This window comes from Hetaerina americana, unplaced genomic scaffold, assembly GCF_022747635.1.
Source record: "Hetaerina americana unplaced genomic scaffold, ioHetAmer1.1.p SCAF_26, whole genome shotgun sequence".
Lineage (NCBI taxonomy): Eukaryota > Metazoa > Arthropoda > Insecta > Odonata > Calopterygidae > Hetaerina > Hetaerina americana.
In genome coordinates this window covers 6,100,558-6,124,093 of record NW_027286830.1, presented here as the reverse complement: position 1 = coordinate 6,124,093, position 23,536 = coordinate 6,100,558, and the positions used below count along the sequence as shown (strand labels likewise).

The 23,536-nt window shown below is 36.1% G+C and overlaps 1 protein-coding gene across 1 annotated transcript in view; it reads right to left on the bottom strand.

The window, feature by feature from the left end:
• The window catches only part of LOC139689615 (carboxypeptidase N subunit 2-like), a 545,189-nt gene that overhangs the window by 27,507 nt on the left and 494,146 nt on the right, over positions 1-23,536 (bottom strand). Inside the window, exon 2 of the mRNA XM_071586786.1 lies at positions 5,395-5,696. Coding sequence (XP_071442887.1) covers positions 5,395-5,696 — 302 coding nt within the window. The remainder of the gene's footprint in view (positions 1-5,394; positions 5,697-23,536) is intronic.

Genomic DNA, 23,536 nt, shown 5'->3' with positions numbered 1-23,536 from the left:
AAGATCTCGAGGAATTTAAATATATCCAAATTCCAAAAAAACTGTAGTGGTAAATACCGCAACAGTTACTTTTAACGGAGTCATCCGCTAAGTGTGCATCACAATTCAACAAATTCAGAGGGTAAAAATCATTCGTCTTGACTGGGATCAAGGCGAATGATTTGTGCACTCTGAGAAATTGCTGCATTAAATATGTACATCCATTTAAAGCGTACGGCACGTAAGTCAAGGAACAAAAATATATGCTTAGAATCTGGTGGCATCTGGTGGTCCTTAGGGTTTTTTTAATGCACTTCGGATACTTAATCGGTGCAACCCAATCGATGTAAGAATCTCTAAAATATTGAATCGATCTACATCTGAGCTCCATGGAGACGGGAGAGACATCTCAGCCATGACTTATTTGCCAGTAAGGTAATATGTATACATTATCATTAGTAATTTACTTGCATTTATGTAATAACAAATGAGTGACAAATGACTCTCTACCACCTGTCATGATAGAATACGAATGTATTGAACGGTGCGTTTCTAGTCTCTCACTGTAAAGAATGTGATCCCATCACTGAGAGCATACGGTCCCAAGTGATAACTATCTGCGTTGGTTACCAATCCAGTTCTCCATTATATACGTGCAATGATTATAATGAGTTAATTGAGCAGTCATTGTACCTGGACAATCAGCGACAAGCGCACAAAATGAATCTAGCTTCATCATTCACGTGACCTGGAAGGTCACCATGGGAGTGAATGAGCGTTTCATCACATTTATAAGTAGATCATATTTTAAAAGATGATTCCTTTTGTATTTCTGTCTCCAAAAAGGTGTTTGATGGGAAACGATTAATTTATTGAAAAAGATGCATATGCCAACGCAATGAAGTGCTTTGAAAATATTTTCACTCGTTATGTTAACAGAACCGAGATAAGAAATCTGATAAGAAGAAAGTTATAAAGACATTTCTATCTGAGTGAAGGAAGATAAATGCCTAACTGAACTAATATGATCGCCACACTTTTAATAGGATTTCAAACTCTCCTCATAGGCAGACTGGTAAGATATCTAATCTTCATTATGCCATGGCATGCTTGAATCCACAAAGAATTAAAATCCTTGCTGACTTTTCGGGAGCATGAGGGGAGATTTAACTTTTCGGTGAGAATTTTTCGTTGTCAATGTGCCCACCCAAGGCCTTTCGACCGTATGTATGAACGTTTTGATGACATTACCGGATAAGTAGTCAACATCTGTAGAGATTCTTAGAACATGAATATTTAGAATAAATGTAGGTTTTTCATAAGTTTCATATTTCATCAGTCATATAAGTTCAACATGGATAAAAAGTTGATAAAAGTGATCATGAGAGGAGACTTATGAGTAATCGACGTTAAAAATAAGATACTCTTTCACCTTGTTTCAAATTATTAACTAACCCTTGTAATTTTAGAGGACAAGAAGATACAAATATTTTCTTCTTGACCTATGATTTGAATCTATTAAACCAGAGACATTGGTAATAAATTATAAGCACATCTTTTATATACTTAATCCACAATGTGCTCTATTAAAAATGAAACAGGAATGTAAGTTTGTAAAGAATTTATACCAGAGGATTTCATACCATCTGAAATGAGGAACACATAAGTTAGATTAAATTCGTGAAAAGTCATAGTTAACGTTTCATATTTCTATTATACGAGTCTCGCAGTAATGCCCGTATGATATTTTAGAGCATTAATGTTATCAAATTCTAAGTACAATAAAACACATTTATGAAGTAGTCCAAATGAATTACAAATAAAATTAAGTATAAATAACCGATGAAATACCGAGTTTTTCCTAAAGGTAACCATTAGCAGAATACGCATCGAGTCATAGAACCAACACTTAAAAATTGCGGGACAATTCATTTTAAATTACGGTGAACCACAAATATTTTTTTAAATCACTGATAGGATTCAATGTCTTTTAAACGCGGTTAATATATTGGGTCATCATCTCACCAACTAGATCTATCGAACAACAGCAAGTAAGAGTTTGAATCTTATTTTTTTTCTCAAGTGCCTTTCCAACCTTCCCAAGGTCTGAATTCGGAAGGCTTTGGACAGAAGGGCTTCTGTAGCCTTCTTATGATATGACAGAAGGAAAATGATAAGTAATTTCGAAAAGGCAACATATAATTAATACCATTAATAGATTAATATTTAAATGAACGCAAATAATACTAAGGCGACGCGGTAGTCAAGTGGATATAGCGCTGGACTAGAGGGTTCCGGTTCCGTTCTGGATGACACCTCTGAGTGTCCTCAGATTTCCCCAATCTGCGTGATTTTTCGGATATCAGGTATTCCTGGGAAACCATGGGAGACACAGGAAAAGGAACTGTCCCTCCTACTCAGACGTATGAAATACGCACGCCGTTCAAATAATACTATGTGAAATCCACCCTAGCCTATTAAACTGACCTTTCCTTTGATATCTGTCGTTAGTATTAAACAATATTAAATACTCGTAGTATGGTTACGAAACTTCGGGTAATGAATGTCACATCAGGGAAAAGAAAGGAGGTTATATTGGCACTACATTACTAAACCTTCAAGCCTTTGAGCCAAAGGAAGGCTTCAAAGACACTTGAGAATCTAATAAGACCAAAATACTCCCAATTTTGTTTCGATATTGATAGATAATGAAAACTTTGTGTTTTATTTGGAAGAAGTGTTACAAAACCCGAGAATCAATTCTACTTTAATTCTTCCGTGTATTTTACGCAATAAACTCTATGATTTCCCTGGATTCTAGTTGTTGCCACAAAATAATCGATCTCGTCATTGGATAGGTGCGATCTAAGGTCGGTGAGTGTGCCACGATATGTACGATGAGGAATACTAGTAAAAATGCAGTATATCGTACGCGAAAGAGAATGTAATTTATGAGACACGGCAGAATTGCAGCCCGTGAATCTTCGCCATCATCATTCTACGACACGCATCAACATTTCGGATGGGACATCATCACCCATCCACCCTATAGTCCGGACTTGACACCCAGTGACTACCACTTGTTTCCCAAGTTGAAAGAGCATTTGGCCGGAAGGCCCTTCAGCGACGATGACGAGGTGAAAGGTGAGGTCCAACGCTTCCTCAACGACATGGCGGCGAACAGGTATGACATGGGCAGACAAAAACTACCTCGGTGCCTAAAACAATGCATTAACTGAAATGAATATCATGTCGAGAAAAAGTAGAGTTTTCAAGTTTTCAAACGATGCATCAAGTATTGAAAATAAACGTTTCTTTCTATTACTAAAAATGTATATACTTTCCTTTTGGGATAGATGAAGTAATCTAATTTCACCATACCTAAGTTGGCTGATTTAACGTAAGTCCCAACCCAACACTCGTTTTCCACTCAACTCTTCCCACGCCTTCATATTGCTTTGCTTTTACGTCTGCTTTGATTCGTTCACGCACCTCCTTTTTCTATTTTTCTTCTTTTGCACTGGAAAATATCTCTTAGTGGATAAAATTTATTTGACAAGTTATGCAAATCAAAATGTATGGCTCACAAAGGAATGAGTTCTAATCAAAGCTAATTCTCAGCCATAATAAAAGGTTTTTCTTATCGCTTCAGGAGATTATTATGGTGACCTACTTACACTATTTGAATTGGCAATAAAAGTGAAAATGAGACGTAATTAGCTCGAGAGCAACTGAAGAAAAATACTCTGAGAATATATCCAATCTGCAGAAGCCTATAGGATGACTGAATCCTTACTGCAACAAAGAGATGAGGACGACATAAGAGATACACGTAGACTCACCACAGATTTTTTTAAATATCAGTAAATTCTACCTTAATTAGCAACTCTATTTGAAAAGGAGTCGCATGTCAACTGGATCGTAAATAAATCGCAAGGGAGGCTTTCGGTCACGTTAGAAACAAGAAAATCCTGAAATAAACACATCAAACGTGCCGCGTCCAAAGTTAGTGTCACAATTCCACAGCAATCAATGAATGCTCTGCACCCTCTAATAAAATTAGACTATCTTCGTTTTCAACACCTCCCTGATTGCTTTTCAAAAGGAATGCCAAAACCCACCTTCCTCGATATGAAAAGATCAAAAGATCAGCTCTTGTCAAGGAAATCACAACGCATGATTTTAACATGGATTAAAAAAATATTCACTCAGTGCAGCATACGAACGCTGCTTATGGTGGAGCACCTCTTCCATCACTGCTGATGCAGCGTCTTTGGCAGAAAAATTTTTCAATTTGTTCCCGTTTGTGATGCTCTAGTTTCAGGCTCGTATGGCCTTATTGTCTTTTCCCACACCCCTTTATTTTTTAATATACTTTACACTGGCTTTCTTCAAATCAATGAAGGAAATGAATGGCGACTGAGCATTTCATTTCTCTGATTAAAAACCTAGAAAGATATTATTAAATATTGAAATTTAACAAATTTTAGTCGTGGATTTAGCGCAAGATTTGAATAATGTTTTACGCCGAAAGTTTACTCTGAATTTCCGAATTCTTGACGTGGATAAAATTTTCGCCAGTTCATGAAAATCGTTTCCTAATCAGCTTATAGCCGGATCTATATAAGAAATTCGTGCTGCAAAAAGAAAATAAACTGCTAACAAGGACTGCATGTCTTGTTTTTTTCTATTTCTGATAACAGAAATCCTAGAAAGCTTTAATAACACCACGAAGGATTAAAGGGCTAAATTTAACTTGAAAGGATAATCCATCGGAGTATAATCACTTGCAGCCGGACAAAGTTTCAGCAAAGCATACCAAAGACAGCTGCATCCCAACAAGCCATCTGGCAGGCCTTTGAAACTTTACTGAATAAAGAGGTATGCGAGTATTGGAATGGAAGGAGTTATTTCAAGGAAATGAAACAGAAGAGGAAGGAGAAGGACCTGCATTTTAATGTCCTCATTAAAGAGGAAATCGACATGCAAAATCTTAAGACTGATTTGGTGAGGAAATAGCAACGATGATACAAATATATAGGATAAAAGAATAGCGGGACCATAGGTTTTTTAGATTCTATAGATCTCAAAGCAAAAGATGCATCAAAATGTTTTTAGAATATAAGTCACTTAATAATTACAGCTAACATGTGAGAGTCGTGCCATTAAGGAGACACCCTTAAGGGGACGATTGTCTTTTTCAAGGGAGAAAAACAAGGAAAACAAAAATGGCTGGCTAAAATAACTGGGCACTCAAGGATGGGATTCATTGAGAGGATATTTTTGAGGAGAATGCTTTATAAAATTTCATGCCTAAAAAACTGGCACAAATCAGACGTTGGCAGAATTGTTATCAAAGGAGCAGCCCATAAAGAATTATTCGAACTACGTCAGTGCCAATCGTTGAATCCCAACCTGGAATATTGGTCCGATGGTGAGGTTATTGGAAGGTCCCTCAGGAGGGGCCTCGATCACGATGACTTCTGCATCCGGCGGCATGAACAATACTGGAATAGGATCTCGCATTCCGCCCTTCCTGCAGGAAACTCTTCGCCGACCCCCTTCATCTAAGCCGCAATCGCACTCCAATGGACAAATTGGCTGCTGGTGCATGGCCATGCTCGACTGCGGTGCGGCCACAGACGCCTTGGGAAGGACGATCAGCAGGGACAGCACCAGTATCACGGGCACACGCCCCATAGTTATCGCCATGGCACCTGTAAATAGAGTAAATTGCCTTGTAAATGGCACATCGTCAACCTAATCACCTTCGCTCACACTCTTTCATTATAATTTAACCAGGGAAGGAGAGAGTGAAGTCAAAAGAGAAAGGAGTGAAAACATAATTGGTAGCAAAGGGATTAAAAGTAATCGTCTACATACACATACGTGTACCTTGAAACATTTATAAAGAATACGTCTCCAAAATAACTCAAGTTCTGATTAATGGAATACCTACACGTACAACAACCTACCCCAGCGTTCCTTGTAATTAACGTGGTCGTATTATTCTTTTACGAGCTCGTACTCGTATTACTGATATTACCGTAAACAGCTGGAAAGTTACATTTTATTTGCAATAATTCATAAACACTGAGGATAAAACTTCATCCTTACGCTCGTAATTTTTATGTAGTCCAGCTCTAGAATTGATGCTCACTTCATATATGATATGAACTTTAACACTTCACAAATGATAAACGTATTAAGTCATATTTATTCGGAATCAAACTCTTCTAAATCAATCGGTTATAAATAATGGTTTTCATCACCACGAGGATTCTGACGATAACAACCTTAGAGCATGAAAATACGCCGGAATTTGGCATGCATTTACTAATTTGATTAGTGCAAAAAAAGAAGAATATATGTCATCAGATCATAGCTCATTAGTTGTTAAGATGAATATATATATTATGAGTCGCGGTAGTACGTTGAACTGTAACCGGGGTAGAGCGTTGGACTGCTGATCGGAGTGGTCCGGGTTCGATTCCCGGGCAAGGCACTCTGAGCACCTGCAGCTCCACCCAAGCTATATTCGGATACCAGGTCTTCATGGGAAACCATAACCGGTACAGGGAAAGGAACTGAGCCCCCTAGCCTGATGTGTGAATTTCACACGCCGTCGGGCTTACTACTGAGTGAACTCTACCATCACCTACCAAACCGACCTTCGGGTTGATTACTGTGTTTATGGTAGAAGGACTTGAGGTAGAGTAGGTTGCTGGATTGTGTTTTATTAGGAGTCCCAAAACACTCATTGGTACTTATGTCCATTTGGTAGTTAGGTCTTGATATATATATATATATATATATATATATATATATATATATATATATATATATATATATATATATATATATATATTTAAGGTAATCTACCGGTTAAGGTAGGTTTTTGGATGGGCACAACTACCAAACAAATATTTTATTACTCCTAACAAAACACAAAATCCATCATCCTACTCTATATCAGGCCCCTCTTCATCTCTGAGTACTTTCTTCCTCCCTTCATCCCGTCCAACATCCCTATCCTGTTCCTTCCCTTTCCTCTTTTGCCCAACATTCTACCCTCTATCACAGTCTTCAACATCCCACTGCCGGTCAACACCCCCTTCATCCACTTTTCCTGCCTCCATAGGATTGCTCCCAACAAACCCCTCTCTTCGCCCACCATACCAAGTACTTCCTCATTTGTTTTCTTCTCTGTCCATTTCACCTTCTCCATTCTTCTCCACACCCACATTTCAAAAGCCTCCAATCTACGTCTATCCTCCTGCTTCAATGACCACGTTTCCGCACCGTACATAGCTACGCTCCATATCAAAGTTTTTACGAGTCTTTTCTTAACATCCTTACTCAAAGTCCCCGTCATCAACTCCCTCCTCCTTGTGAAAGCCTCTTGCCTAGCGCAATTCTTCTCCTTACGTCCCTACTACTTTGACCGTGTTGGTCCAAGACACTACCGAGATACGTAAACTGTTCTACCTGCTCTAGTTTTTGCCCTCCTATATTAATGTTAAGCTTGGCCTTTTTCTTTCTATAAAATCGCATAACCTTTGTTTCATTAACATTGATTCTCATCCCATACCTGTCGCACTGAATTTCCAATTCACTAAGCAATGCTTGCAGCCCCTTGGCTGACTGACAAACTATAGCTTGGTCATCAGCAAACCTAACTGATTTTACGAATTCCCCGCCCACTTTCATTCCCACCTCGAGTTCTTCCCATACCTCTTTGATCATTCCCTCTGCATACAGGTTGAACAGCAACGGTGATAATGGGCAACCCTGCCTTACACCCCTTCCTAACACTGCCCATCCTGACTCCCCGTTTCCCACCCGCACCTGAGCAGTCTGAGACATGTACAGGTTGCGGATTAGCCTCCTTTCCCTCCAATCTATTCCTATTTTCTGCAATATACTCATTAGTTTTTCCCAATTCACTCTATCAAACGCTTTTTCGAAATCTACGAAACAGGCAAATACCTCCTGGTTGTGTTCTATATTCCTCTCGATTAATAATCTCATTACTGCAATGGCATCACGCGTACCTCTCCCCTTCCTAAACCCAAACTGATCATCCCCTAAGTAATCATTTGCCCTACTCTCTATCCATATATATATATATATATATATATATATATATATATATATATATATATATATATATATATATATATATATACATGTATATACCGCGAGGTCTTCAAGATTTTTTCTAATATTCCAAAGCAATCAACTAAAATGTGAATATTTTGTATTTTACAACACTGACCTCATTTTAGTGCCAAATTATGGAGATTATTTATCTAATCTAGTCTTGAAAGCTTACTTCCGGAGGAAATTATAACGAACCCATTTTGGTATTTGTATTATGAGATATTTTATTTTCCATGAAATTGAACTGTTACGTCGTTCAGATATCACAAAGAATGTGCATAGTCTAGACTAGGGCAAAACCACACCAAAGGAAGTTTCAATTAACTAGCTCGCGACTGTTTACCTCACTGTATTTGACTCTACTCCTGTATTATCTTATAGTATCAATGCAAAGAGTCTTAATGAGAACATTCCTACGACGGTTAAAGCTTTCCTTCCCATAGATAAGATGTAGACATTTTAGAAGAATGATAATTACAACATTAAGCTATAGCTTCATGAATAAAATTAAGATTCCTCAATTATTAACGAGAAACGATATCGCGGTTATATCATCCTGAGATTACATAGCTCCTCAAAATAATTTACTTATTAACAAGATGAAAATAAATATTTTATAAGCTTTCGCGTAAACAATTAAGAATTGCAGACAACTTTTCGGAAACTCGCATTTATTCCACCATAATTCTATAAGTAGGAATTTAGAAATGAACATCAATATTAATATGGTAATTAGAGTGGAGTAAATTACACACAATTAGAGCGTGAAAGAAATATTACGATAAAAATTAAACATTCTATTCGCAAAAACTCATAAGAATACGAATGAATGGAAAAAAATGCTTAAAGATGCCAGCATTATTAGGCATTAGTAGTCATTACTTTATTAAAGTGATCAAATAATAATTTCGCCTCATTTTAAAAGATAATAATAACTGAAATGAATTATCAATTAAACATTAATTAATTAAACAAAACGATTATTCATAAGGAATACAATGGATGAAAAATATTATTATCACTTCCGTAACATTAATTTTTGGATTTCAGGAGAAGAGAAAAACGGAAAAGAGATACTGGCGTAGGACGAAGTCAGAAAAACAACGTAAAGTCAATTAAGTCTTTATAACCTTGCAAATCATCGTCCCCCATCAACTAATTCGCTCATCCCGTTACTATTTCATCCCCGTCCTTCCAGTCCACCGTCCCTGATACTCTCATCTGTTATCGCTGGGGGTCTTTGTTGACAAGCTTTCCAGCGTCGACTGCTCGTCATTCCCGCGCAACCCCCGTCCCAGTCGTAGTACGTGCCTACCCGACTCTTTCTCCTCCGAGTCTGGCGATTTACAGATAGCGGGTGTCGGCGACGCCAGAAGGGTTGTACGGATCGAGAAAGCCGGGGGGAAGTGGAGGGATTAAGTGGGGGGTGGAGGGAGCCGACGCGACACTCTGCCGATAACACTGAGATTTTCGTTGGCTAAGACATACTGGCCGTTCGTGATACGGATATTGATGAATCAAAATTTTCAAACTTTCCCCTCCTTGAAATCTATATGGTGATAATGCCGAGGATTGGGAGGCACACGTCATAGATGTCCTATGTTTTGTTGGTTTACCACAAGAGACTGCGTACTTAGGGCTAACGAACAGACATTTCCTGTTCACTCTGAGATTTTCAAACGATGTTTACTGACCATGCAAAAAAACGTAAGGTGTCACCATCCCATTGGTTAGGGAAAACAAATACAGCACGCAAATTTATGCAGTTAAAAAAAAGGAGATGGTAAAATTTTCATGAATTAAACAGAAAGTTCACAGGGGTAAGTTTATCAAGAAAAAAAATCACTATTTCAAAGAAATATTATGGATAGATAAATATAACAAATTGCTATAGATAGACTATAGAATTAATCTCAGCACGAGATGCTAATTCTGTCCCCTCCCCAAACTTAATTATCTTCATCGCAACCTCCCTTTTCCATAAATTTATACCTTTCAATGTGGAGTCATTTTCGTTCATAAAAAACTTGTACCAATTCCTGTAAGTTAACCCTGCAAATAAATGATGGACAACTGAGCCGGAAAAATTTCAACTATAAAAACCCTTCTCAGCCGTATTACTAAAAAAACGTACCCTCTGTTGATGTTAAAACAAAAAACAAATTCTCTTCTACATTACAGTGACTTTTCCGCTCCCCAGCGGGGAGCGGAAGCGGAGCAGGGCAACTTTAATTTACTGGTTGAATTGAACTGGATAAAATACATATTCGGTTTATCTGCCATTATTTTTGCAGTACAAGAACACGATGATATCATTCATGTACTAAATGCATGCTGATTACACACATATACACAAAAACACACATATTTGTATGTATGTATGCATGTATGTATGTATATATATATATATATATATATATATATATATATATATATATATATATATATATATATATATATATATATATGATTAATTCCATCATTTAATGAGAAGAAAAAAGATAAAATCAAAAATTAAGGTAACACAAAGAGAAATTAAAGCAAGTAGCATCAGCCAATTTTTTTCTTTAATTTTTCACCGAGATAAACTTAAAATATATTCCCTTTAAGCCAATGATATCCTGTTTTTAATACCGCAACAAACTCAAAATTTTACAAATATTCTCTCATGTCATTTTTTGTATTATTTTGCCCTGAGATTAATGTGAAATAACTGAGCTCATTGCTTAAGAAGTACATTTTTGTCTAATATTATGAATTAAAAATGGGTTTCCAACACTTTTATAATAAGCTTCATTGAAAACACTAACTAAAAAGTCTTTGAACGATGAATAATCTATATGGGAGTAATCTTATTTTCGGCACTAAATTCAACGCTGGCGTATTAACATAGGAAAAGGCATTTTAAGATGTGAGAATCCCCCTTCACATTTCCATGTTGAGTTGACATATTTGTTTTTAATTTGCAGGTAAATGAAGGCTAAAGAAATTAAGGTGTCTTTTACATAAAACTAGAGTTAGAATGTGCATTATTAACTCGAACTTAAAAGAGAATGAAATATTCATTTTATTCAGCCACAAATTCTAGAAGATAATTTCCATTGAAAGTAATCAGTCCACTTCCAATTATTGAAGTGGATATTCTTAAGAGGAATGTGAACGAATTTTATCTTCGTTGACATTAACGAAAAATATAAACTTAAGGTATATCTCTTGCCACTGACCGAGTGATGTATACGATTTGCTTTCGCTTCGAGAGCATATCGATTTCTTAGATAGATTTCTTGACGCGTAAGGAAAACAAGGAATACATGACCTCTAATTCACGCAATAAGTGGCCAATAAAAGAACCAAACCTTCCTTTATGTAAAGCATTTCTTGAAACCGTACTGAACATAATTAAGATTGCACTCTTATAATGCACCAATATCCAGTGAACTTAAAACTTTTGCAGACGCTAGAGTGACTGAAGGGCTGAACGCAAAAGGCTACCATGCTTTTTAATTTTTGAACAATACTGATTATTTTGCACAGCCTCCACGATTTCACTAGAGATGGGGGTATGCAAAATGCTCACGAGCAAAGGTTACGGAACGAAACCATAGACAGGGACGAGTTATGCAGAGCTGGGTACCATCAATTATTTTTATCTTCTCGAAAAAGGAAAAATATGAAGCCATCTTCATATTTTTCAATATTTAACGAAAGCTAGATGATTGAAATGACCAGCATCTCGTCTCCCCCCGGCGTTCTCCCATTTCCTCACTCCCCCTCGTCCGATCCATGCCACTTTTATGACCCCTCTCCGTGTCTGCTAGCCTCTCGTCTTTTAGCTGGGGATTAACTTTTTTGGGGTCGAGTCCGTGGAAAAGACCGAGAGCACGGCAGGAGGAGGAGAAAGAGAGAGTCAAGGACTTGTTCCCGCTTCTCATTTGCGGGCCAGTCTAACGCTCGCGGGGACGCACTCACCTCCGTTCCATCTCGCTGTGACCCTTCTCGTCCCCTTCTCCCGTTTACCACGGCCAATCTCCGCGCTCATGTCAGCCTCACCGTCCGACCACTCCTATCCCTCTCCATCCCTTTCCTTCCGCCTTTCCCTACCTCCCCCTTTGGGGTTCCGTGGTAAAAGGGACTCTAGTCTCAATTTCGCTCTAAATTTAAGACCATTATTTATCCATCCCCCCTTCGTAGTTTTACATGACTTCCCGAGGGTATTTCATAAAACCCCCGTTTATCAAAGCCTTCCTTTAGAATGACAGCTGGCAGATGTATTATTTTTCCTTACTACGTCTTAATTACTCTCTTCAGCTTTTCGCTAGATAAGCAAGAGTGCACTTAAAACGCATCACTAAAAGATACACAGCACGGAAAAATGTTCTAAATTCAGTACGTTTAATGATTGTGCAAGACGAGAAAATTACACACTGAACTGAATGAAGAGTGAATGCGGATGAAAATTCCTTAGTGAGCGTAGAAAGAACATCATTAAATTTATTTCGCTTCGAAAGTAACACTGTGGACGAACAAAAAAATCCTCTTTCGGTGTCCACGGCGCATTTGAAGTAAACTTCGTGTTTACAGAGATCTGGATCACTTACTGTTACATTACGAAAGTGTCGAAACGAAAGAAATATTAAAAAGTTCCCCACAAAATTCTACTTAGGTTTTCTTTCGTCCTTACTCTATTATTTAATCTTTTGACTTTCGTGTTCATTCATCTTAAATAAAAGACAATAGCCGGGTTAAACATTATGGATTTCCACAAATTCAAAGATTTTGCTTTCAAATTTGTTATCAACTAAAGGTAGATTAAAATCCTTGATCAAAAGGTGCCCTTAGCTCGAATAGATATAATCACAATAAGTTGTTCTATATATCATTTAAAAAATTTCATAAAGCTTCTTTCTAATTTCTTATACTTTTCAGAATATTCATTTCTATCGAGGTTCATCTGGTATCATTTCCGTTTCTGGTTCCGTCTGTTTAGCTAGTTTCCTTATCCACCAGGCTACTTCCCCTACCTCCCACTCTGACGCACATCAACTTCAGCCTTCGCATTTCCTCTCAATATTCCTCTCCATGCTCGGATATTCACAATAAGTAGACTAGAAGCAAGAGTCAACAAAATGCCGACACGAGCGTAATTAAATGCTGGAATAGGGCTAAAGGATGGCTCGACGTAATTGCTCACAGCAAAATAAATAAGAGGACGATGAAATATGTAAGATGGAGAGAAATTGAAGTGAAAGGAATCAGTAAACGTTGCGCGACTGCTGAGAGTAATAGGAAATTCATATAAAATAAATGAGGAAGATCACAATGGCGAGACTCATAAAATCAGAAAAGAAATTTTCAACTCATTCACATTAGTCAAAATTGTTAAAATACACAATAATAATGAATTCCATTGGCACTTAGTTAAATTGGCAATCCGTAGTTAATCATTGATGTTTTACACTACCATGAACAATTCCTTACATCATTGTCATGAAGCCCTATCAAAGGATATCTTCCATCATTGGTTCTAAAATATGTGTATCATTTATCAGTTTTATCGAGGATTATCCGAAATCCCTACTTACTGTTTATTTAAGCACGATGAATTCATGCAATCTTCGTACCATGCAATCAAAGAAAATCCACATTGGTTTAAACTCTTGTCTTGTAATATTCTTTCGTCATGGTGGAACAACCAATTTGGAAAAGAACCTTATGTGTTACCATTGTACATAATAACGATAACAATCGATTTATGTGGTCCGATAAACCTATATTATACATAATACCTCCGATGTCGTTACATAATTCTGCAGTGTTATTTTTGGTGAAAAAAGCTGCAAATCCTAACCTATTCTGTGAAAAAATGCAGTCTTTAGATTCAAAAATGTATATCAATCATGAATTTACTTTTTTCAAAATAGCATTAAAGTTCGTGGGAGACAAATGACATCCTTTTTGTGCTCTTAACATTATACTTACTCTGTTCTACAGCCTTATTTAGTAACTGCCATATGAGATTCATACGGCTAGCATATTGCGATAATGAAATTTTCGATGACAAAGAGCATAAAATATTGAATGACAAAATTGTTCACTGTATGTATAATTATGCTATCTTAATGTCCAAACATATTACGTTAATATCAAAAAGTAAGAATACTCTAGGGGATGCAGAGTAGCAAAGTATTCCAATGTGAAAAAAATCATTATAAAATGTCAATAGGTACGTTCATCATGTAGGTTTATTTTTTTAACAGATAATTTGAGTCTACTTCCATGCCAATGTTTTTGATTCCCAGCAAATTGAATTGAAGGGAGGATTTTTGAGCACAAATTAGGTCGGCAATCAATTTCGTTCCCTCTGCCAAAGTACCTCCAATAAATTTTTTGTTGGCCACTTGAGTCTCTCGAGAGGATTGGCATGAGCTGTAGTAAATCTAGACTTGGGACAGAAGTTTTGGTCTCCAAACTGGCTCGCGGCGGGAGCTTGGTTTGCAGCCAAGAAATTTAAGAAAAAAATTTGCAGTTCGAAAGACCGAGCCCAATTGTTACTCAGACCTAATCGACCATTCAGATAAAAAAGGCAATGACTCACGTCGCCTATGTAAAGACGATGCATGACTCGTTTCGTTTTTTTAAATTCATTTACCTATACCCGATACGTCTGATATGGTAATTTCGGCCATTTGAAGAAAAGCGGAAAACCAGCAATAAATTAGGTTGGTACACTACGGTGAATGATTTTCTTTGTCACTTACTGTTTCATTTGCCAATTCAATCAAATCGAATATTGGAGGAGAAGTAAGCACCATATACTTATCATTTTCAAATAAAAGTAAATATGCAAGTAAAATATTAAAGTAAATTGCTTAAGATTCAAAAGTAAATTGCTTAAGATTCAAAGATTTTTCATAAAATCTTTAGAAAGTGTAGCTTACTATTCCATAGGCTAACAAATGTAAATCAAAAGCGATGCCAATTTTGTGACAAGTTGGGTTTCATTTTATCATAATTTTGAAAGTGAATGCCCAAGTAAATTACGTGAATTTGGGATTGAACACCGAACCACATCTTGTTCCTCTGAGATAAATTTAATGAACGAACAAAATAAGTTAAATGACTCAACTCCAAATTAATTATATGTATTTATTTTCAAATATTTCTGCATTCTCACCTTTGAAAACAGGTAAGTTGATACCAAAACTATATAATTATGAAAATATTACGGGAAACAAGATAATATTCCTGAAACTAAAGATACATTGAATACAAACTTTGCATCATTAATCCTAACGGACACCGTGGCAGCTTAATGGTAAAGAATTCGACTGCTGAGCGGAGGGTCTCGGGTTAAATCCTGAGTGACGCCTTGAGACACTCCCATTTTCAATACAATAGATAAGATTTTCTGGTTCGTTTAATATCGCCAAATATCTAATGATGGCACAAGGCCGACGCTCAGCCTTAACAATAACAAAATACGATCACCAGAAACGAATTAAATATGCGAGAAGTCGGCAATGAAACACTCGGTCTATCCAGAAAGTAACCTCCGTTTTCATGTAGCGTAAGAACTAGCGGAGGGAGCCGAATGGTCATTGTATTGAAACTCACTGAAGGTCAGCAGAACTCGAGCTGCAGGGGTGGTAAGGTCACCCCGCTTGTTTTTTGTTTACAATAGCGAGTTAAAATGCAATAGAAATTTCCGCCAAATGTGAAGTTCACTCAGTGATAAGGTTTTTACCGATGAAAAACTTCTAATTTGCTGACATTCATCGGAAATTTTGTGCTATTTACGGACCAAATGTGATGAGTGAGAAGAGTGGTGTGTCAGTGTTGTTATTGAAGAATTTTGCGATTCAGTTGCCTTAGGAGGCGTATTATGGAGGTATGCGTTCATTTAACAAAAAAAAATTTCAATTCAGTAATTGAGGTGATTTCAAAAATAGATAAGCATCTAAAAATTAGTATCAGTTCAAACCCTAATTCGAAAACTATAGAATTAGTTAATGACAATTTTACCTCTTTTAGTATCCTTTCTATGATTTTCTCATTAAAAAAATAATTATTCGCACTTTATTAATGCGAATAATTTGGACGTGATCGTACAGTTGTACTAGCATAAGATTGAAGGAATTGAATAGGTAGGTATAAAATTCTATAAATGTTAGTAATGGTATTTTACATACTGCTTTACCAAAGTGATAAAACCGAATAGAGCTTTAATAGGAGAGGTTGGTAGAGGTCACAAAATACTGAGCCCTAAGGCGTGTGAAATTCATAAATCAGCGTAGAGGGACCAGTTCCTTTCTCTGTGCAGAAATATCAGGTACCCGGGAACACAGCTTGGGTACGGAAAATTAGAAATTTTGACATGGGCAGGTATAGACGAAAGAAAAATTAAAATTTTTCATGCTTTGCGTTTTAACCCTACATGAATACAATAAAAGGGGAGAAATTTTGAATTACATTTTATGAAATTCAAAGAGAAAATAATCTACCACTCTTAAAAAAATATAACAGGTTGATTACATCCGCCAAAGCTTCAATTTTTAAATCTAACTGATGAATTATTGGACCGTTCTATGTTTAAGCTAAAACGTGAAACAACTCTAGGGAATTGAATATGAGACTGAATAAAAAAAGTAATTTCATTACACCTCAATATGCATCATAATGAATATCCATAGCAAGGTTTTTGAGGCATTCTATAGAAACTTAAAATAATTATCTCATGAAAACATACAAAAAAATTCCGTAAAGTAAAATACATACTACCTTGATCAAAAAGTTCCCGGAATAACCACCGTGTGGCGCTCCCATCGTTCCGATTTGAGTTCTGTTTTTTTTGTTAAATTGGTACATCTGTTGTTGATATTCCCTTTAAATCTTAGTGTCATAACTTGACATTTGCAAAAGTTACGTAGCCAAGAGTACATCTATCTCTGTGTGTGTTGGCGATTTTTTACAATTGCAGAAATGGATTTAAATTTGCAACAACGAACTTGTATTAAATTTTGCGTAAAAAACGGATTTAGTGGCGCACGGACGTTGGAAATGTTGGAAAAGTGTTTCGGCAACGATTCTCTAAAAAAAACGGTCGTTTACCAGTGGCACGAGCGGTTCAGAAGTGGTCGTGAGTCAATCGAAGATGATGAACGCAGTGGCAGACCATCGACATCGAAAGTCGGTGAAAAAATTGATAAAGTAAAAGAAATGTTGGTCAATAACCGCAAATTAACCATCAGAGAAATAGCGGAGGACTTGAACATTGCCTATGGATCCGCCCAAGACATTGTGGTTAATGATTTGGGTTTCCGTCGTGTAGCAGCAAAGTTGGTTCCAAAAGACCTCAATTTAATGCAAAAAAGAGACCGTGTTGACGTCGCAAAAGACATGATTTGCGAGGCTGAATCCGATCCCACATTCATCAAAAGGATCATTACTGGAGACGAGACGTGGGTTTATGAGTACGACACGCAATCCAGACATCAGGCAAGTGAATGGCGTTCACCAAATGAGCCGAGACCAAAAAAACCACGTCGTTTTCAGTCAAAAAAGAAGGCAATGCTGACGGTTTTCATGGATTACAACTGTGTAGTGCATCATGAATTTTTGCCAGAAGGCCAGACAGTAAACAAAGAGTATTATTTGGGCGTTATGAGACGTTTGCGTGAAGCAATTCGCCGAAAGAGACCAGAAATGTGGGCAGAAAACTCGTGGATTTTGCACCATGATAACGCACCGTCGCACAGTGCTATCATTATTCGTAATTTTTTGACGAAAAATGCAACAAATACCATCCAACAGCCACCGAATTCACCTGATTTGGCTCCCTGTGACTTCTTTCTGTTCAATCGAGTTAAAAAACCATTACGGGGAACGCGTTTTAGCAGCCGAGAGGAAGTAATGGAAAAATCGCAGGAAGCACTGATGGACATACCGAAAACCGAATATAAAAAATGTTTCGAGGATTGGATCAAGCGCTGGCATAAGTGTGTTGCAGTCGATGGGGATTACTTTGAAGGGGACAATATAGATTTAGATGAATAAACTTGTATTTTTAATTTTCTGAATAAATTCCGGGAAATTTTTGATCAAGGTAGTATATTTATTTTTGCAGCTGTAATTATAAGGCAAATTCTCTCTCCCTGCATTACTATAACTAATTAAGTGGAAATTTATAATTACTAAAAATTTTTGACAACAGCAATACATAATGTACCATTGTCATCATCTTGATAAATAATTATATTATTAGGGAATCATGAGGATCTAATTAAATACATGACAAAACATGTTACTCTGTGAGCCAAAGAAATTGCAAAGGTATATTTCAATATTTCATTATTTCTGTCTTCTATTTACGAAATTACTAAAATTGAAAACTATTAACGATTTAATTTAATACACGTATTTTAATTTAATCAACATTTTAAAATTTGATGACCTATAAAATTTTATTATGGTGAAAATAACGTACTGGGAAAGTATCATGAAATTAAATCCTCCAAACATGCGTATTAATTTACAACCTCAATTTAAAACTTCGCACGGCTTCCAACTTGTTAATAACCCTCCCACTGAAAGGATTTATAATAATAAAGCCCTTCAAAACAATATAGGCAGATTGAGACAATTTAAGGAAAAGAGATTCCATTGGCACGGCATTCTCAGCTGCGAAAACACCCGACAAATCGGAGACTAACCCTTCACCGACTATTTGGCACATTCATTTATCAGTAACTAAGACTCTCTCTTTTAATTAAACTGGCTCATTAATGTCCGAAATTTTGCTAAAATTCTTCTTCGTAAATATTCAGAATCCTTGAGAGAAAATTGGTTCGTGTGATATCTCAAGGGTTGTCGTTAAGATTATGCGTAATTGGATGATTAAATGATTCTAAAGCATGATGGACGTTTTTGCCATGCTTCAATGTCATGCTAACAATGGCCCTCCATTCATACCATTGTCATCAATTGGAAAGTCTATTAAACTGATGAGATTTCCTTCTAACGGATGAGAATGCCAGAAAGAGTTCCCAGAGGGGAAACAATTTTGTCAGCGACAAAATTTACTCATTGTCGCAAACGGTGTGAGAATCGAGAATGGACGTCGTTTGCAAGACATTATAAACACTATATTAACCAGTTCATCCATTCCGTTGTCACTAACAGATTTCCAGTCCGTGAAATAGATTTCTTTCATCCGCTCACTCCATTTGATTTTGCAGCCAATGGTAACCACTGATTCTTAGAAAGGTTGAATGGAACGGGATGGAGATGGGGGAGGCGCCAGGGTTAAGGGGAGCAATGGAAATCTGGAGAATGGTTGCAGGAGAATAGACCTTGCTAAAAGCCTCAACCAAGGACGGCTCAAAAACGGGAACTTCACATTCCCGTTCTCATAAATGAGCGGACGAGTTATGCAACCCATTGAGCACAAAAGCCAACTTTTCCTCCAAGGTTGCGTATGTCGCAGGATGTAATCCGAGCGATCTATATTTCGTTTTTTTTTCTAAATTGAAGCATTTAGAAACTTTTTCGTTACTTAAACTAATTAACCAGAGGAATCTAACAGTTAGACAGATAGCGAAAGAGGGAACATTGAGACCACTGGGTACATAACCGTGGAAACGATGTTTGGACGACGGTAAAAGCTCGAAATATTATGCAGGAGAGCAACACGTTCACACACTTCAGAATTTCAAGAATTAAAAACCAAGAATCATGGAATAGAGAAATTTGGTTCCACTTCAGTTGTAAACTCGATTTAGAAATATCTCTGCCGTCTTGATGACAATGTCGTATAGAAACACGGATATAAACGAAATATAATTATCATATACTATATAGTACACAATGAAAAAAATTATTCCCTTCTCGAAAGAATTCCAATCTAGGTTGCATGCTCCGCGACCTTGTTTAGGTGTAAACCTTTGAAGAAACAATTAACTAGAAGTGTGGACGTGAGACTGCCCTCTAAAGAATCACATGAAATATGACTTACACATTAAAATTAAAGGTATTTTTTGTTGCTTCCTAAAACTAGTTTTGAGGAGAAAATAAAAAGAACCTTTTTTCACAGCATTTATTTTTACGCAAATAAATAGCAATGTTCTTGGATGTATTAATTAACAGCCTTTTTATTGGATATTGAGGGAAGTATTAAAGAAAATGAGTTTCAAACGAGGATGTTTTCCGCAGAACGCTCCCAGAAAACTAACATGAAGTCTTACACAGAAAAAAGTATACATGCTGTTTACTTCTATATGAATTTCACTAGTAAATTTTAAGACATTCCTGAATCTGGTATTTAAAATTCAGGAAAAGTTGGGAACTTCTGGCTAATATGAGATCGTAAGTTGATATTGTGCCTTCTCTTTGATAATGACTATGCTTCAGGAAGAATGGTAATGGAAAGTTCAAATGAACTTTTATCCCCACTTTAGGACACTAAATAAATTTACCTGAACTACCATGAATAGAGACGAGTAATTTGAAATTACCTTAATCCGTAACTTTAGGAATAAACCCTAATTGAAGTTCATCTAGTTAAAGTTATAATACAAAAATCGAAAACTTCTACCTGTACCAAAAATCATATTCCTATGTGATGTGTTACTCTTTAAACTATTTTACATGTGAACTGAATGAGTGACTTTTCAGATTAACCAATGACTTCCGATTACCAATTTCACTGATTACGCGAGTAATTTGAAGGACCGGAGTGAAAGTTTCACTTTTCTCTCTGCTGTATACGTATAATCAACGCACTGTATGAACACGAAGAATGCCCTACGAACATGTTGCAGTTCTTTCTATTTTTGCATTATTTTTGTACGCACTTAAGTCTATAGCATATTTTTCTAATCATTTACTCTTGAATTCATTTCATTTGTGCAAATAAAACCTGTTACAATAAACCTGATAAATGACCTGAATCCCATAATTTCTAAATTTTCACACAATTTTAAGGACTATATTGAATAATGAACTAGAAAGTTCATTTATGACATGCGCACGCTCTATAAACTCACAAAACGTGGCATATACTCCTTTAAATAAAATTAGAGGGTTATTTAATGAATATTATCATACATGAAAGATTCATGAATGAAGTTTGTGGATTAATAAAAACACTTCCAATCAGAACAGTCTCCACGATGAGAAAAAAGATCTACGCCGTACATTAGCGCGAATTAAATAATTAGGAAGCCGCGGCTACGGTGAGTCAATAAGAAAAAATGCAGAGGAATGAATTCCTACTCCCGGCATTGTCGAGACCCAAGAGATCAAGGTCAGGCGTTGGCGGGAAGTGAGCTGGTTTTTTTCTTCTTCTTTTCTCTCTTCTTATTTCTTTCCTTTCTAACACGCAGATGGCTTTTCTATGACGTGACCTTATTTTGCTTGTGTGCTCGACAAAATTACTTATTTTCTTTCCGAATGGATCTTATCCACTCCCTCTAGGGACCAAGAGGGCGGGGATAGCGATGAACGTCAGGCGATGCGAGGAGACGGAAAGAAGGAGAGATGATAACAAATATAGTAGACCAGCTAATATAAATAAAAAGAAAATACGATAAATTGTATAAAAAAACTAGATTAGCATCCTTAAATCGTTTACAGCGAGATCATGATGTGCTCGTAATTAAAACATTGATAGGCATTTATTATCCGAAATGCTGAAATTAGGAAAATGAAATTTGAAATAGTATGTGCTGCCTACAGTTTCGGGGTCATCTTAATGAACTAAATAGGTTATCAGGTAAACAATGAAATTTGATTATAAGGCCTTGGAATTCAATTTCTCTTCACTGCCACAACTATGCACCACCAGAGACTAACTTTTACGAGGTAAAAAACAGAAAGAAATCGTAAACACAATGAAACACAGGAGAGCATTAAGTATTATAAATTTTTAATCTAATTATTCAACTGAAAGTACCATTAAATAATACCAATCAACTACAAAATAATTAGTTAAGCATCAAGACTTAACGTGTACTAAAATTACATTTTCACCTAAATTAACTTTCAAAGTAGCATATACGTGAATTCAATTCATGAAGCGAATCTGAGTAAAATGGGTTGTTTTCAGAAAAATAAAAAGGAAAAATAACATTAATTTTCACTATTTAAAAAAAACTTATTTTATTAAAGGGTACTGAAGATAATGACCTTCCGTTTCAACGCATATAAGAATAAAATGCATAATTTTTCTATCCCGTTCTTTCGTAAAAAACGGAATACTCAAGAATATATATTAGCTACACTTGATTTACATTGCATAAGAACGATTATAACCTATTCACAATAATCAATTATTCTTTGTAAATAGAAATGAGTCCATCCATTTTCACTATAGTACAGCGAAATCGTCCTCTTTAATACACCTATAGAGTTAAAGAAATATTTCATTATTTATTTTCGGGATTGAAAACGGAATTCCATAAACAATGAGAAGAGAATACACAAATCAGAATGACGGTTCTGTATAGGGAATAGAATTTGGCACTGAATACGGTTAATTTCAATATTCATTGATTCTGTCTGCTCGTAGGATTAGTGCATCCTCACTAGTTAGTTTGGGATCGTATGCCTAGCATACAAAAACTCTGCCTTTAATTCATTCACGCATAACACACATACTGTACAAAGCAATGATATTTGCTTCCATCTTATAACTCAGATTAATAATATTAAATTAGGTTAAAATAAAATCAGTATTATTTACAATAACCACGATCGGTAAACAAAATCATACTGTCCGTTTCAGTCCCGAATATCTTAATTGGCCTAAATAATCTCTTTCTTTAATTTGTATTAATAAAAATGCTTCGTGTTTTCACCTCCACTTTGAAAGATAGATATACCTGAAGAATGTAATAGTTTTACATTAAGTTTAGTTTTGATTGATTTACATTTCAGCCTATTAACTTTTATTAGGTATCCACATTCGTATTTTTATACTATTAATCCATTTAATGATTTCAAATTAATTAAATAACGGTTACTGTTGATATAATTATTTATGTTTATTTAATTACTGGATGTTTTTATTAATTCGCTTTTTAATGTTGCGTTGCAAGATTTCAATTGAATATTTTGAATGGAGGTGCGTTATTTTATAATAGGTGTTAATTTATTGTCCAATTATGCCTAAACTTTTATGTTAGATTGCGTGATTAAAGCAATATCTTTCGGAGTAGTATTAATTATTAGCGCAATATTTAACGAGAGCATGAAATTTAGTGGTATGCATGTAGTTATACACGTTAGTTTCTTTAACGCAGTGGACAAATTAAAGGTTATGGTAATTATCTTTATCCATATTCTGAAGAATTACTTTCTTTCCAGAAATTAGGCAACCGGATATATTTTTATCTGGAGT